Source organism: Melospiza georgiana, chromosome 1, assembly GCF_028018845.1.
Source record: "Melospiza georgiana isolate bMelGeo1 chromosome 1, bMelGeo1.pri, whole genome shotgun sequence".
In the NCBI taxonomy this organism is placed as follows: domain Eukaryota; kingdom Metazoa; phylum Chordata; class Aves; order Passeriformes; family Passerellidae; genus Melospiza; species Melospiza georgiana.
Window position 1 is genome coordinate 33396413 of NC_080430.1, and position 15342 is coordinate 33411754.

At 38.9% G+C, this 15342-nt stretch overlaps 1 protein-coding gene across 1 annotated transcript; it reads right to left on the reverse strand.

Moving 5' to 3' along the window:
• Positions 1-304: 304 nt before the first annotated feature.
• On the reverse strand, positions 305-3558 carry NPVF (neuropeptide VF precursor). The gene is made up of 3 exons (XM_058035852.1): positions 3418-3558; positions 1235-1607; positions 305-356 (listed from the first exon to the last, which is right to left on the reverse strand). Exons 1-3 carry the CDS (start codon positions 3556-3558, stop codon positions 349-351), a joined length of 522 nt encoding a protein of 173 aa, XP_057891835.1. The 3' UTR covers positions 305-348.
• Positions 3559-15342: the final 11784 nt, after the last annotated feature.

Sequence of the window (15342 nt, forward strand, 5' to 3'; positions counted from 1 at the left end):
AATTTTATGCTTTTTAAAATTCTGCTTTAAATGCTGTAAATTACACAGCCATTGTTCTGAAATTTGGTTTTACAGCCAATAGGACATAAGTAGCACAGAAATAAATAGAATTATACTAGACCACCACTGAAGCAAACTACCACAACAATTACTACAATTATCATTGTCTTATGTGTCAAGGGTTTGTACAGAAAAAAAGACATTATGCATACATGAAGGCAGGTTTGCATTTCAATTCACACATTTCCTTTTGATGACCTTTAGTTTTGAAAGCACATTGCAGCTTTTCCAAGTCTTTCAGATTCTGTCTTCATAATTTCATTCCAGTATTAACATAAGTGTTAGAATTCATATCCCTAAAAATACCAGACAAATAAAACAAAAGCTGTTATAATTACGTGAGACAGTGAGAAAGGAATGAAAGGAATCAAATTAAATGAGAGAGAACCTTGGCTTCTAATATATCTGTTATCTTTTCTGGCCTGAACTTTTACTTTATTCATGTGTCAGATGGAGGTCAGGGGTAGCCAACTGAATCTTGGTTACAAGACAAACGGGCACTTCCAGTAAGGCAGCAGTTATGATAAGAAGGACTGTTTGTTGAAGAGCTGGTTTAAATTATTCTTACTAATAGCAGGAAATAGTTTTTCTATGCTGAAAAAAAATTTGAGATGTCACAGAAATTTTTCCACGGTAACATGGAATGAAAACTCAAAATCTCAAACATTGTCTCAGTAAGAAAATATGAAAAAAAATAGGATTGGAGGAGAAAAAATAATTTTCAGAATGCTGTGGTTTGGCTTGGAATTTTGTCTTTTATAACTCTAATTTGCATAAATTTAGAAAATTGAGGAGTAATTTGTAGGTAAGTTTGTAATTTTATAGTGCTGAAATGGGATATTTTAATGATTCTGAGCCTTCTTCACCAAAGCTATGACTGTTCAAAATGAAACCTGATCTAAAAAAGCATCAAATCTAATCCTGTCATGTGAACATTTTCAGATTTGGCTGTTTGGCACCTTCTCATTAAAAAAGGTTTTATAAAAAGATCATCTCTACTGCTTTTTTATGAGGCTTTTTGATTTGATGAACTGCAATCTTTCTTTTGGCAAATTGAACTCATATTGCAATGCTTAGGAATATTCCTAGAGGAATTCTAGCTGTATTTAATCATTGGTAACCTATGATTTAATATGCATTTTAATATGGGGCTTGAACACTTGTGTAGCATTACCTGGTTCGAATTCCTGAACGTCTCGAGGCAGATTGACAGCCAGTGACTTCCCAAATCTCTGTGGCAAATTTAGAAGTGATTGACTGGAACCTTTAACAAGTGGAGATCTCTCAAGCCTGTGTGATACCCTTGGAGAATGATTAGGTATGTTCTCTCCAAAAGCTCTTCCAAATCTCAGGGGCAAATTTGAAAATGGTTTAATGCTTCTTTCTTCTGGATAATTTCTTCCAAATCTAAGAGGTAAATTAGCAACTGAATTTGGCATCTTGCTTGCTGTAAAAGGGTTCATTTTGATGATATCTTTTGATGCCCAGTCTTCCATTTCTTCAAAATTGAGACTCCTCTGCTTTTCTTCCAAAATATTATCTTTAATCTAAAGAAAAATAATTGAGAAAAGGATATAATCATTTTATAGGGCATTACTCCAGCTACCAATGACACAAAGTATTCAATTTCATACCTCCTTAGAAAGCTGCTGGGCAATGCTCTTATTTTTTTGAATATGAAATGTTTTTTAGATCTATTTGCTAAACTCCTCTGTAACGTGTGCTCCTTCACTACTTCATATGCTGACATTGTCCTGCTTATCTTTTCAGAGCTCTGACCACAAGGGCATATTCCCATATCAGTGTCAGCAAATGGTTCAGCTCAAATGGTGTCAGTTGGAAATATTTCTGGGCACAGGTCTCAGACCCTGTGCAGTCAGTTAAGATGGGACAGCAGCTGCTGTCAGGCCCACATTTGCTAGTGCCACCACCCGAAGTTCTCTCGAGTGGAAGATGCTGAACTTATTTTGCGACTTCACACAGACCCAGACTCATCTGGTCTGGATGAACAGGAGGATGGACCAAGCTACCTGAAGGTACAGCTTATATGTTCCTCAGCCCTGGGCAGATGCTTTGGACACAACATCCAGCCAGGTTATCGGGCAGGGAAGTGAATGGAAAGCTTTTGGGTCAAGTTCACATCATGCCTGTTCTGGCCTTGCAGCATAGAAATTGCTCTGAGCTTTAAATGGCTTTGGTCCTCCACTAGCCCACAAGATACACGGGGAGCTCCTGGGCTCCTAATTTTTTGTGCAATCAGCACAAAATACACTTTCTGTATCTATGCTGTCATACAGTGAAGAACTGAGCCTAGTATATTACCTGTCTCATGATGCTGAGGGCAGCTGTTGCCTGAAAAAGAGCTTTATCTGTATGACCCTTCTTATAGAGCAGTGTTCTTCCCTTGGCATATTGAAAACAACTTACTTTTGTGACAAAAAAAAGTTTCCAGGACTTAACTGCAAATATGTAAAAATATGGATTTAAATTTCAGTCAAAGACACAAATGCTCCTACTCATAATTTCACTTCTTTATCCCTATTTGTCTTCCCTGTGAGCTTCTCCAGTTACTGGCAGAGAACAGGAATGATCCATTCTAGTTCACATTGCATGATTTAAACTTTAAATAAACTATCCCTCTGATAGCACCTGCACAGTGCTTCTGGAAGTATATAAAAGATAGTGAGCTCGAGTCCAGAAGATTTGACTAGCATAATTGAATTTGTATTTTGTTTTGAAGGATGTTTATTATACCAATGATGATAAGTCAAAAAGAGAGGTTAGCTCCCATTTCCTAGGGAGCATTTGCAGGGAAAACATGAAAAATAATACAGATGAAGTGTGCAAATTTCATTTGGCACCTATTGAGGCATAATAAATGTGCAACCCTGCAAAGAAATTTTTATAGGCAATTTCCAGAGTAAAATTTTAAGGCCATTAAGTATATTAGATTTAAAATGTTCTCTGTTTATCATTATTCTTTGAGTATTACAAGCATGCCTTTATTAATTTTGGATTAACAATCTATCTGTTATATTATGTGCATAAAACACCTGACAGGAATGTTAATTGAGGATTCACTGTGTAAATAAGAAACTTTTCAGAAAAAGTTGCAGCCTAATCACAAAGATGTACTGCAAGAAAATTGGAACGTGAGTTGATTTACACAATCAACTGGTGTGTTTGAGCAAAGAAATTTCTTGAAAAATTCTTTTACCAAGCTTTTTTCATACTGCTAGTGCTGTAATGCGGAATGCTGTCGAATGAGTTTAGGACAGCCTGTGCCAAAAAAATCCAGTGTGCTCAGGATCTCACCCAAAGTTCCCCCAAACAATGTCACAGTAATGCAGATCTTACCTCATAATCTTTATCATCATTGTCTTCTCTGCTCTGCAGCCTGGACTTCATTGCTTCATTTAGGCACATGCTGTTTGATGTGAGAAAGACCACTGTAGCTAAAGCAAACAGAATTAACTTCTTGGTTGAAATGACTTTCATTTTTGTCAAGTTAAGCTTACTTAGAGAGCTCAGAATCTGTACAGAAAATAAAACTGCCATCTTTTTATATAATCAGAAAACAAAAAAAAATATTTCACCATGACATCAGTCTCTAAAGCTCCAATTCCCAGTAATAATTAGGGAAATAATTTGAATATATTGGAAGAATGTTGGGAATTTCTTTTGTGAAGCATCTTAGACAACATAACTCCTTGTTAGGGACACACTGACTTTACAAATATTTTGTTCTGGTGAAGTATGTCTTAATTAGCTAATTTTGAGAGCCACAAGAGTAGAGATGTACAATAGCAACAATGCTCCATCACTAGTAGACAAAATCACCTTGTTTCTTTCTTTTGTGTCGGTGTCCTCAGAAGAACTATGAAAGGAAGTTTTCCCCATGTAAGCATTCTTCTGCTTAAACAATCCTTTTGGACCACAGAGTGCTTGTTTATACTTATGTGCACCTAGGAACATTTGTCCCATTAAAATCAAGTATTGGGGTTGTTGATCAGATCCTAAGAGATGTTATGCATCAACGTGATCTGTTGACGTTCATAATGCCTGTGCTCTAAATTTGACATTAATTTGCATTCAGAATGGGTTAGATACATGCTTTTAAAACCCTGCCCATAAGGTAAATTTTTAGAAATTCCAAAGGTTATGTTGTATCTATATTTTTCAGGCCTAATTTCCAGCAGTGGTTTTTAATCTGCCACTTGGCTGAACACAGTGAAAGCACTGGACTGCCCATGTGTGTTCTGTCCCAGAAGGAGATTCAGGATGCAGACTAAACCTACCCTTAAAGCACACATTGAATTGGTTGGTAGATAGGCTGGTGAACCAGGCTAATATTAGAAAAAAAGTATATTGTGTTGTTCTTCCATTTGTTATTCCTAAATTCTTGAACTTATTTAAATTAGTACCTAAAATCAGCTCCATATGGAAGAAATTTGATTGCTTGCATTAAGTGCTCACACTGAAAATTGGACTCTAGGCATGTTACTTTGCAATTCAACACCAGAGTTGTAAAATGTCCATTCCATCACAGTACTAACAATGTTGTCCCAAGAGAACATGTTTTATGCTGTGGGCAGCATGGACTGTTTATCTGTTGACAGTATGTTACTGTCTTTGCTGCACAGTAAAGCTGAAGGATTTGCAGCTAACCTCATTTTTTAATTAAAAAATGGCTGTTTTGATGGGTGCATGCCTGCAGTCATTTCTACCTTAGATTCTCTGAAACTGAGATCCTGAAAGCCATAAGCAGCCTTCAGGAGGAAATCCCATTGACAGAGCTGGAAGTGAAAAGGGCACGGTTTCTCTTAGATGAACTTCCCCTGATGGAGAAGGGGTCAAAGATTCTGGTGCTTTTTTATGTAACAGAGGCCATCAAATTGATAAAGTAGATAAATATGGTATCAGTAAGATAATTAGGACCTCCTGTGAGAAAAGAGTGTATTTTAATAATTTACTGGCTTTTGTATGTCACTTTACTGTTGTACCATTACTTTTACATTTACATTTTTGTATTCCATGTTTCTTTGTGGTGTGCAATCCTTCTGGCCATGTCTGATAGCAGAAAAGGTTGGGTTCAAAGACCATAGAACCATAGGTGGTTTTGAGTTGGAAGGGACCTTAAAGATCATCTAGTTCCAACCCCCCATGCCACAGTTGGGGGTGCTTTCCCCTAGATCAGGTTGCTCTGAGCCCCATCCAAGCTGGCCATCCACTTCCAGGGATGGGATATCCGCAACTTTTCTTGGAAACCTGTTCCAGTGTTGTTCCACTGCCCTCACAGTGAAGAATTTCTTCCCCATATCTAATCCAAATCCACTCTAAGTCTAAAGCCATTCCCCCTTGTCATTTCACTACAGGCCCTTGTAAAAAGTCTCTCTCCAGCTTTCTGTAGGCTCTCTTTTGTACTGAAAGGTGGTTAAGGTCTCCCTGGAGTCTTCCCTTCACCAGGCTGAACAACCCCAGCTCTCTCAGCCTTCTTCATAGGAAAGGGTCTCCACGCCCTGATCACCTTCATTGCTCCCATCTGGACCCACTCCAACAGCCCCATGTCCTTATTATGTCAGCAGCCCAGAGCTGGATGCCATAATTACAGAATCACAGAATCACAGAAGTTCAAGACTGGAAGAGACCTATAAGATCATCAAGTCCAGTCAATGTTCTAACTGTTCAACTAGATCATGGCAGCAAGTGCCACATCCAGTCTTTTTTTGAATTCTTCAAGGGATGATGACTCCACCACCTCACTGGGTAAATGATTCCAGTATCTGACCACTCTTTCTGTGAAATATTTCCTTCTTAATTCTAACTTACATCTTGCTTGACGCAGCTTGAGACTGTGTCCTCTTGTTCTATCTGTTGTAGCCCGGAGAAAGAGGCCGACCCCCAGCTCACTACAGCCACCCTTCAGGAAGTTGTAGAGAGCGATGAGGTTGCCCCTGAGTCTCCTTTTCTCTAGGTTAAACAACCCCAGCTCCCTCAGTCGCTCTTCGTATGGCTTGTGCTCCAAGCCCCTTACTAGTCTCGTTGCCCTCCTCTGGACACGTTCAAGTAACTCGACGTCCCTCCTAAAGTGAGGGGCCCAGAACTGGATACAATACTCCAAGTGAGGCCTCACCAGTGCCGAGTACAGGGGAAGAATGACCTCCCTGCTCCTGCTGGCCACTCCATTTCTGATACTGGCCATTTCTGATTCAGGTGGAGTCTCATGAGAGTGGAGTCGAGGGGCAGAGTCACCTCCCTCACCTTCTGGCCACACTTCTTTTGGTGCAGCCCAAGTTATGGTTGGCTTTCTGGGCTGCAAGATCCCTTTTCTGGCTCATGTGATGGCAGTGAGCACAGTTCTGTGTCATCTCAAGGGGCCGTGGTTCCCCTTGCATTCTCTGAGACTGCTCTGCAAGGTGCTTTAGAGTGGGGTGTGGTAGATAGGGAGGGAAAAGATGCCAGTAGTGATTCATGAAGAGGGCTTGTATGAGCACACATAAACCATGCATGTAGGAAGTAAGGATTCATGATGATGCATTTGTCCTCAGAGTGCCTTAGTATGAGTCCTTTTCTCAGAGCAGGTGACTTGTCTTTTTAAATAATTCTGTTTTAAAATAATATTTATGACAGGGAAATGGAATTCTGGGGATACCAAAATTTTGGTATTTTCAGATCTGAAGAAAAATCTTCCGAAAACAGAAGGAATAAAACATCAATGGAGAAGACCTCTAGAAGGAGCCCATGTCTTCCTAGTGCTTGGGCAGGTCAGGGGCAGCAATTTTCTCTTTTTATCAAGGGCTGAATGTGGATTCCTGACTCTCTGGAGCCTCATGTCAGGGGGCTTCAATCTGTGGCAGTAGACAGATTTTCCAAGTTCCTTTATGGTAATAATACAGACATACAATAACAGTGAAGAATGCAATTCATACTCTAATATCTATCTAATGTGGTCATTTACCACTGGGCCTTCCTTTTATCTAGCTGCTGCTTTATGAACCTCTCTTGATCAATGATCTTGCAATTAACTCTGTGAAAATATTTGCCTTCTAAATTAAATAGTATTTGCAAGATCCAAAAGTTCTCTCTTACATTGTTTGGCATGAATACAAATTGTGCTTTCCCTGGACAGAAAAAGAAAATGTATTGCTGTTGTCCATGCCAAATCAGGTTTTCTTGACATTCAGGTTGTCTCCTATGTATGTTGATTTTCTAATCAACATAAAGTGAGGTTTTCAGGTGTTTTGTGGGCCAGGCAGTCAGGGATTTGTGTGTCTTTGTACTTTCTAATGAATTAATTTGCCTTTGATGGCTCTACAGCAGGAACTCCTTGGAAATTTCAAGTCTAGAAATTACAATCATTGTTCATTACCTTCGTGAAGAAGGACTTGTCAGACCCTACTGCTCAAGTACCAGAATGGATAACGTGAGTGCTCTTCATCAATGTGATCATGACTTCAGCAGCAGCATTAGCTGGCCCAGCTGACTTCCAGCTGAGGCAGCTGAGGAATCCTGTCATGATCAATTAAAATTATTTATTGGCAGGGGGAAGACACATTTGTTGGTGACACATTGTGTTGTAGAAGTGGGATGTTTATTCTTTAATTGCTTCTGCTTGATCCACAAAGGGATCAAGGCGCATGGAGGGGAAACAGCTCTGGATGTTGTTGAAAATAATTTTTGAGTTCTTATCCTCTGGTCCTACGCTTGCTTTTTCTTGCCATCTTACATCACTCATCAGCCAAGCTATTCAGAGCACTTTAACATAACTGAACTTCTGTTTTTAAAATTCCCCAGTTCAGTAGGAATGAGCTGTGCCATCTACATGGGAAACAAGCCTCACAGGCAGTGACAATTTAAGAGTGTTCCCATTGGTGCATACTAGAGACTAGGGCAAGGTAGTGTTTGCTTCTGGTTTTCCCTTCATTTAATGTAGGTAGGCACATTTTAGCACATGAGTAGGAGCATTTTGGCTTAGTGGTATAAGAGTAAGGTTGATTTGATCTGTGACAAGTTGATGGACATACTTAAAAAATTTGACATTAATATATAATAAGTAGTAATGGCAAAAGTAGCTCAATTTCATAAGCAGCTCTATGCACAGTTATTTGATTCCAGTGAAAGAACAAGTTTTAATATTGCTCTTTTTTCATATGAGAATATACTTATAAATTCTTATCCATTATTAACAACATATTGTGTGAAAATTGCATGTTATATGACTCATGACACCAATAAGCATCTGTGCATTTCCATAATGATAAATCATTCATAATATATTCATTTTGCCATTATATATTATATGACCTATCTTATGGCTCATTTTGAAGTAAGAAGATTTAAAAATTTGCAACTCTTATTATTGGCAAGCAATTCTGTTCATTTTTCACCCATTCCTGCAGCATGCAGGGGGTTGTGTTTGCTTTGCTGTGTTGTGCTCCAGTTCTGGCCCACAGTGCAAGGAGTATTTGCCTGGAATATGTTTGGCCCCAAGCAGATGGATATACCTCCACTTCACTCAGTACCATTACTCTGTATGCAGATGTAGGCCTGGTGTCCCTCTCATACTGATAATAAATATTTCAGTGATCAGGGGAAGCAGTGAAGCTTGCTTTCCCATAACTTATTGATTGAATAATCAATGACAGTGAGGTCCTGGAAGGGTTAACCTTACTGTAGGATGTCCCTGTGAGCAGTGTCTGTATCCTCTCCTGCTGTGCCTGTTATTTCAGAGAGATTTTTCCCTGCCAAATTTGACTGAGCTTGACTGCTAGACTTGAAAGTTATCAAGGGTGACTGACAGACACACACTTATGCACAGAGAAACAGACTTGCCACATTTTGTTAGAAAACCAAAATCAAATCAGGAATGGCTCTGCTGAAATACCACAGGTATAAAACCTCAACATCTGTAAATTTACTGTGGACACAGTGATAATTTTGATCTTTATTAATGAGGCATTAGCTCAGCTTCTGGTGTTTTGCAGAATAGGAGAACCTACTCTACTGTGAAAGAGTAGGAGAACTTACTCCACTGTGAAAGCTCCATTCTTTGTGTACTGTAGCTTGGTGTGGAAAAATAACATTTATGAAACAGCCCCCTCTGATTTGCAGAATCAGACCTTTAGTTTTAAACCACATTTTCCCCTATATGTATCACTGAGCTTTCCTGTTAGCTGGGTGGTAGTAAACTAAGGACAAATGTATACAAATATAAAGGTACAAGTAATCTCATTTTTAGGTTAACCCCTATGAATTAATCACCACTGTTAGAAGATATTTCCCCCCCGCCCTTGATTCCCTGAATACAGACTATAGATGTGTAGTTTTACATTTAATTATTTTTCCTTGAGCTTTTGGAGCAGCAGGACAGCATGAGAGACAATGAGAGGCTTGAGCTGTTATGGTAACAAGCTGAAAATGACTTTGTCTTCTTGGTAAATAGGTGTGAACAATAATTCCAGATTAGACAGGTTCTTCAATTATACATTTGTGTTAGTAATAAAATAAACATGTTTTCAATAACATTTGAGATATAAATATCTTCTTTTTTACTAACTACTCTGCAGAGTGTAATACCATACTTACCAATCTACTATAGCTTGTAGCACTCTTGCCCATTCTTGTCTATTAAAAATTTAACCCTTTTACCATACATTATTAAAAGTGCTTTGGTTGGCTGCAAATCAAGAAAGACTTCATAAAGTCTTACAAGAACAAGAAATCTGATTAAATATAGAGTCCACAGGCAGCAATGGAAAGTGCATGAGAAAAAATGCAACATTAAATTATGCCTTAAAAACTCCTTCAGGACTTTAAAAATCATTAGTAGATTTTATTCAAGTTAACAATTAACCAAGGGACTCCTAATAGATTCATTATTCCATGTTTTCCCTTCATTTTTTCAGTTTGGAACTTGTGCTAGTTATAGATACAAATCCCTTCATTCCTTGTTCTCCCCCTTTTCAGAATGTTTTTTTTTTTCCTCAGAAATATTATGCTCTTTGAATAGTTCCCCTATGTCTTGTATATAAACATAGGACTTTGAAGATTAAATCATATATTAGCTGAATTGGGGGTTGTAGGGACTGATTTTCACTCTAGGGAAAAACATAATTTAGGAGAGGAAAAATATTAAGAGAGAACACCTGTGTTTTGTGGAGTAAGAAAAAGACTATAGGCACTTTACTGACAAAGCTGGAGAAGCAGGTCCAGCTTATTTGAGCAAGGCTCTGCCAGGGCCACCTCCCAGCAAGAGGATCAGGAGCTTCTCAGCTGCTTCAAATAGGGCTGGGGAAGGCAGGTACCAACTTGATGGAAAAGAGGCAGGATTAACAGTGCAGACAGTGGCCCAATTATTGCCAGTTTTGTGCAGCTTTCTTTGACACTTGTACTGGATATTGCTGGACAGTTTGGCTGCTTTAGTTCTGAAGTTCTTACAGTCTTGTGGGGAAAAAAAGGTCACTTTTCTCCCCTACTTTCTCTCTTAATTTTTTTTTCCAATGGAATTTTGCTTCCCTCTTCACCCGAAATACTGAGAACAGTTCTTGTGAAGATCTGATCCTTATGATGTGACTATGGGATCAGAAAGTTTCTAATGGGAAGGCTGGGAATGCTAAGGTACAAGCCAGTACTGGAGGTTCTACCACTCATCTGTGATATCTCAGGGCAGCTGAATGAGGATAGCCCTTGAAGAAATAAATAAGGGGAAAACAGCACTGATAGGACAAATCTAGAACCTGAATACAGGATGGGATATGACATTTTCAAATGAAAGGATCTAGAGGAAAACACCAGGATTACTCAGGTTTAGTTGCTGTGCTAGTTTGAGGCCCATGTGTACTGAAACAGCTGTGTTCAACCTCACTCTGTCTTGAAGGAGAATGCTTTAAAACTGTTACACAGGGGTCCTAATTTATTATATAATCTGATGAGTGGGAAGGGACCCATCAAGATGACTGAGTCCAGCTCCTGGCCCTGTGGAGGACACACTAAGACTCACACCATGGGCCTGAGAGCATTGTCAAAACCTCTATGAATAAAAAACATTTATTGGTCCTTCTAGGAGTTATCAGCAGTGTCCAGCATTTCTGGGATGGGCTGACAATGGCCTGGAATTGTCATTCTTGAATTCTTGACCTATCAGCTTGGGCATGAGGAACTTTTACTAGAATACTGTTCCTCAAAATCCTTATCAAATGCCAAGTCAGTTCATTTGCTACTCAGTTCCCTGAACCTTGCAGTGATTTTCTAAAAAGACAAAACCAAGGACTTTTAGTCCTGAAAACAAAGGAGTTCTGGTAGTGATTGCTGCATTGTAAGGTAAGTGCTAGGAATGATGAGAGCTGTGTGTGGTGCCAGGGCAGCAAAAGAATCAGAGGCAGAAAGCACAGGAGGAGAAGAGCAAATCTGGACAGTCTGTGCAGGATGTCGACCCAAAGCTCAGTTCCTGGCTCCTGAGTATAAGAACTAAGTAAATTTTGAGTTATAGGTCTATAATTCCATTGCTGCATTGTGGTGACTGTATAAGGCCACCTGAGCTCTGCTCTTATAGTTTATGATTTCACCACAATCCCCTGGTGGAATTACAGCCCTGTAATTTTTTACAGTAGTGAGCTACTTATTTTCCTGTTTATGACAGTACCTCACTGGAGAAGTTGGTAATGGTCACCTAGTCCTAGCATATAGTCCCTTACACTCTTGCATTTGTTTTTGAAGCAAAAATGAAAATTGTTCTTTAGGAGCAGGCTGACAGGCTGGGCACAGAGGAATTAAGCTTGTTTTCTAGCTCTTTATCTCTTTAAAGACTGTTTAATTTAACAACTATTTGTCTGGATGCAGAACATAATGACTACGAATTTCCCATCTCTGTGTGACAAACAGCTGTAAGACTCCTACTTCTACATATTTTCCTTTCTCTTTCTTGCCCTCCTGCTGTATATTAATTTCTCAATCAAAGCTCATCCCACCAGCCCCTTGCACAGGATGTGACCATAATGGAGGGCTGAGGGGAGGTCAGTGTGGATCACCACAGGTGGATGCCAGGACTGAGGAAGAAACAGTTCTTGGGCTTGATCCCACCCTAGCACCATGCCATGGATTTTGGTCCAGAGCAGATGGACATAGCTGCTAATTTGATTAGTGGTGAGTGTGGAAGGGAGGCAGCCACAGCAAAAGGGGATGGGCACAGTAGGCAGGTAATTGAAGGGTCATATGCTTGTCTGCTGTAGCATCACAGCCATATTCTGCTCCACAGGTAATGGTGCCAATTACTCAGTGCACATAAATGAATAGAAGCATTTAAGAATCAGCACAGTTGGCCAATCAAGCCATTGTACCCTGAGTACTCAGAGAGAGGGCATCACAAATGTGGCAACAATTCTGGGGAGCTGCTTAGGAGAGATAAGTGTTTGAGTAGAGAGGTAGGGGCTACCAAGAAGCTTCTGATTTTGATGGGAGTACTGACCTTGGCATTTAGAAAAACTCGGTGTCTCTATTAACATCTTTCAGTACAATTTTCAGAGATTCTCTGGCATGTCAAAAAGCATGTGTGGCCAAAAGGAGCCAAACCTGCCTCCACATGCAGACTAAGGCATGTATAATAGACATGCCTGAAGGATTGCAATTTCAGATGAGTATGAATTATTGAAAAGGTGTTTCATTACAAATACTGAATTACCACTAATTCTAATCTAGAAAATTAGCATTGTAATGTCATAGGACCAGTTACATGTGGAGACTTCTTTGCTTCTTTTTGTTGTAAACAACAAAGTGCTGGATGTGACACATGATAATAATTCTTTTTCTTGAGCCTGGGATGTGAAGAAGTATACCAAAAAATGTATTTTGATATCTACTTTGCCAAGACTCCTAAGATTGGACATTTGCTTTGAGCAAAAGCTCACACATCCACCTCCTTGACACTGAATCTACTGATTTAGAAAATAAACTGTTTTTTTCAGGGCATATTTTTAATTAAAATATAGATAAAAACCTAAGATACCTAGACATATAGAAGTGGTGCCCTCCAAGCACTGGTCAATGCAATACATGCTGCAATTTCAGGTGAGGCATTTTTAGTAAGCTTTTAATACAGTCTATCATAGCTTAGTCCATGGTAGTTCCTAAAACAGCTCAGAATTTTCTATATTTTGCTTATTTGTAGATATTTATTATTGATACAATATCTAAATTAGGCTCTTACACAATTTGTCCACCTTCTTCCCTCTATTTGTTGTGTGCAAATAGAGGGAAAGAGAAAAGCCATGCCGAAGGATTTATTCAGTAGTGTTTCCATTTAACCACATGGGGGCATGAGATATTTATTTAAGAGAGCATTCTAGGCATATGACTGGGAAATATGAGGAAAAGAAGCCTTCCTGGTAAACTGGAATCAAAATTGTCACTTGCTTTTTCAGATCTTTGCTTGCCATCAAAATACTTAGTAAACTGTTATTGCAAATGACATTAACCTAAAATATAGTAGGAAACAAAAATATAGCATGGACAGGAAAGAATATCAAAACAGATTTTAAATATCCCCATTAGTCAAGCTAGCTTCTAAATATATTTTTATGATGCTATTCTGGGGCCTCTGTGAGCAAAATCTGAAATCTTCCATGTAACATATCTGACTTAAATAGCCTCAATATTTATATTAAATGAGAAGGAAGCTGCTCTGAAATATAGCCACCTACATCTGGAGTAAATCCATTTCATTAATGCCTAGGTGACATTAATTTTTGTCATTCACTTGCAAGATGAGTACTGTGCTCTATACATTGCAGCCCAGATCCAGCAAAGCCCATGAAATCACAGCTAATGATGTTAAGTGCTTGGATAGTTCTCCTTGAGCACATGCCTTAAGCTGAGTATGTATTGAAGTGCATTCCAACACAGAAAAAGTAGCACAATCAAACCTTTAATTAGTTTTAAAATGGAATTCAAAATGCAATGCAATTCTTTGCACTTCGCATTGGAAAAAAAATGCATGCTTTGAGATTCTCTTGGGACAGACATGACTAAACCTATTTATCCACTTTGGTTTCTGAAGGCAATGAATGCTTGTTGTTTTCTGCTGCTTTTCTCCCCTAAATTTATTAATTTATTTTGCTCAGTCAACTGGTTTGTTTACAACAGAATATTTATATGACTAATTCCAAGACTGTGTTTTAATGGATTTTTTTATTTATAAGATAATGCACACATTTTATTGGTACTTAAAAGGCTGGAATATTTTTGCTTCTGCTCTTGTAGTTTTAAATCAAAGCAAAAATGAGCGGCAGTAACACTGTATAAGCAAGTGCTCACAGTACCTGAAAGCTTGTTTCTTTTCAAAATAAGTAGAAAATCAGGATTTTGTTCTGCACATTTTTGATGCAGATATTTAATTCTCACACAGGTCAAAGGAGCCATAAATCTAGATCTTGTATTTTTGAGCCATTTTGTGCTTTCCATTCTGCAGTATTCAGCATGTGCCTTTGACATATTGATGTCTGTCTAAACAAGATTGCTGCACACAGGTGAATTCCAAGTCTGAGAGGGAATGTTGTCCTCCTGTTCTTCTCAGAGAGAAGAAACTGAGAAAAGGACCCCAAATTCAATTCATACTTCACCAAAACTTGGAGTACTTATTTTCCTTAGCTTTGTGTAAACCCATCTTTGTGGTAAATATATTTCTACAGAAAGTCTAAATATTGTCGAGAGTCAGAAGAGATAATGTAGGTTGTACAGCACAGCAGAATTTATTCTAGCAGACTACAGCTGTTGGGTACCTTTTCCTAAGCTCTAAAACCTTCTTATGTCGATGCCTGGGCTTGGATCCATTCAGTTTGCTCCAGCAGTTTAATCTTGACATCTTGCATTTTTAAGTGCTCTATAGAAACTTGCCTAAAAATCCTTCCCAGAAAATGCTGAAATAACCTGAGCCTGCTTATCCACTTGTTTATCAAAGGAGCTCTCATGTCTCTTGGCTGTGTTCTCAGAGTTAAAACACAAGCACATGAGAGGAATTGTGACAAGCAGAGGATGAGTCCATATTGCACCCCTATCCTGGCAAAATGTGACACTGACTGACACTAACTGTGCCCTTTCTGTCCCCAGAACAGTCCATAGTAGGTTTGACTGCATTGTTTTTATGTTCCTAAAATGTCTGCTCCCTGCTAGCAATGCAGCACTAGTGTATTAATCTCTAAAGCTATCAGCTCATCTCTGCTCTCTCTAAAATGAATGAGGCAATGAACATGGTGTCAGATGCTGTTTTCCAGTAAGCTTTTCTGCTCCACT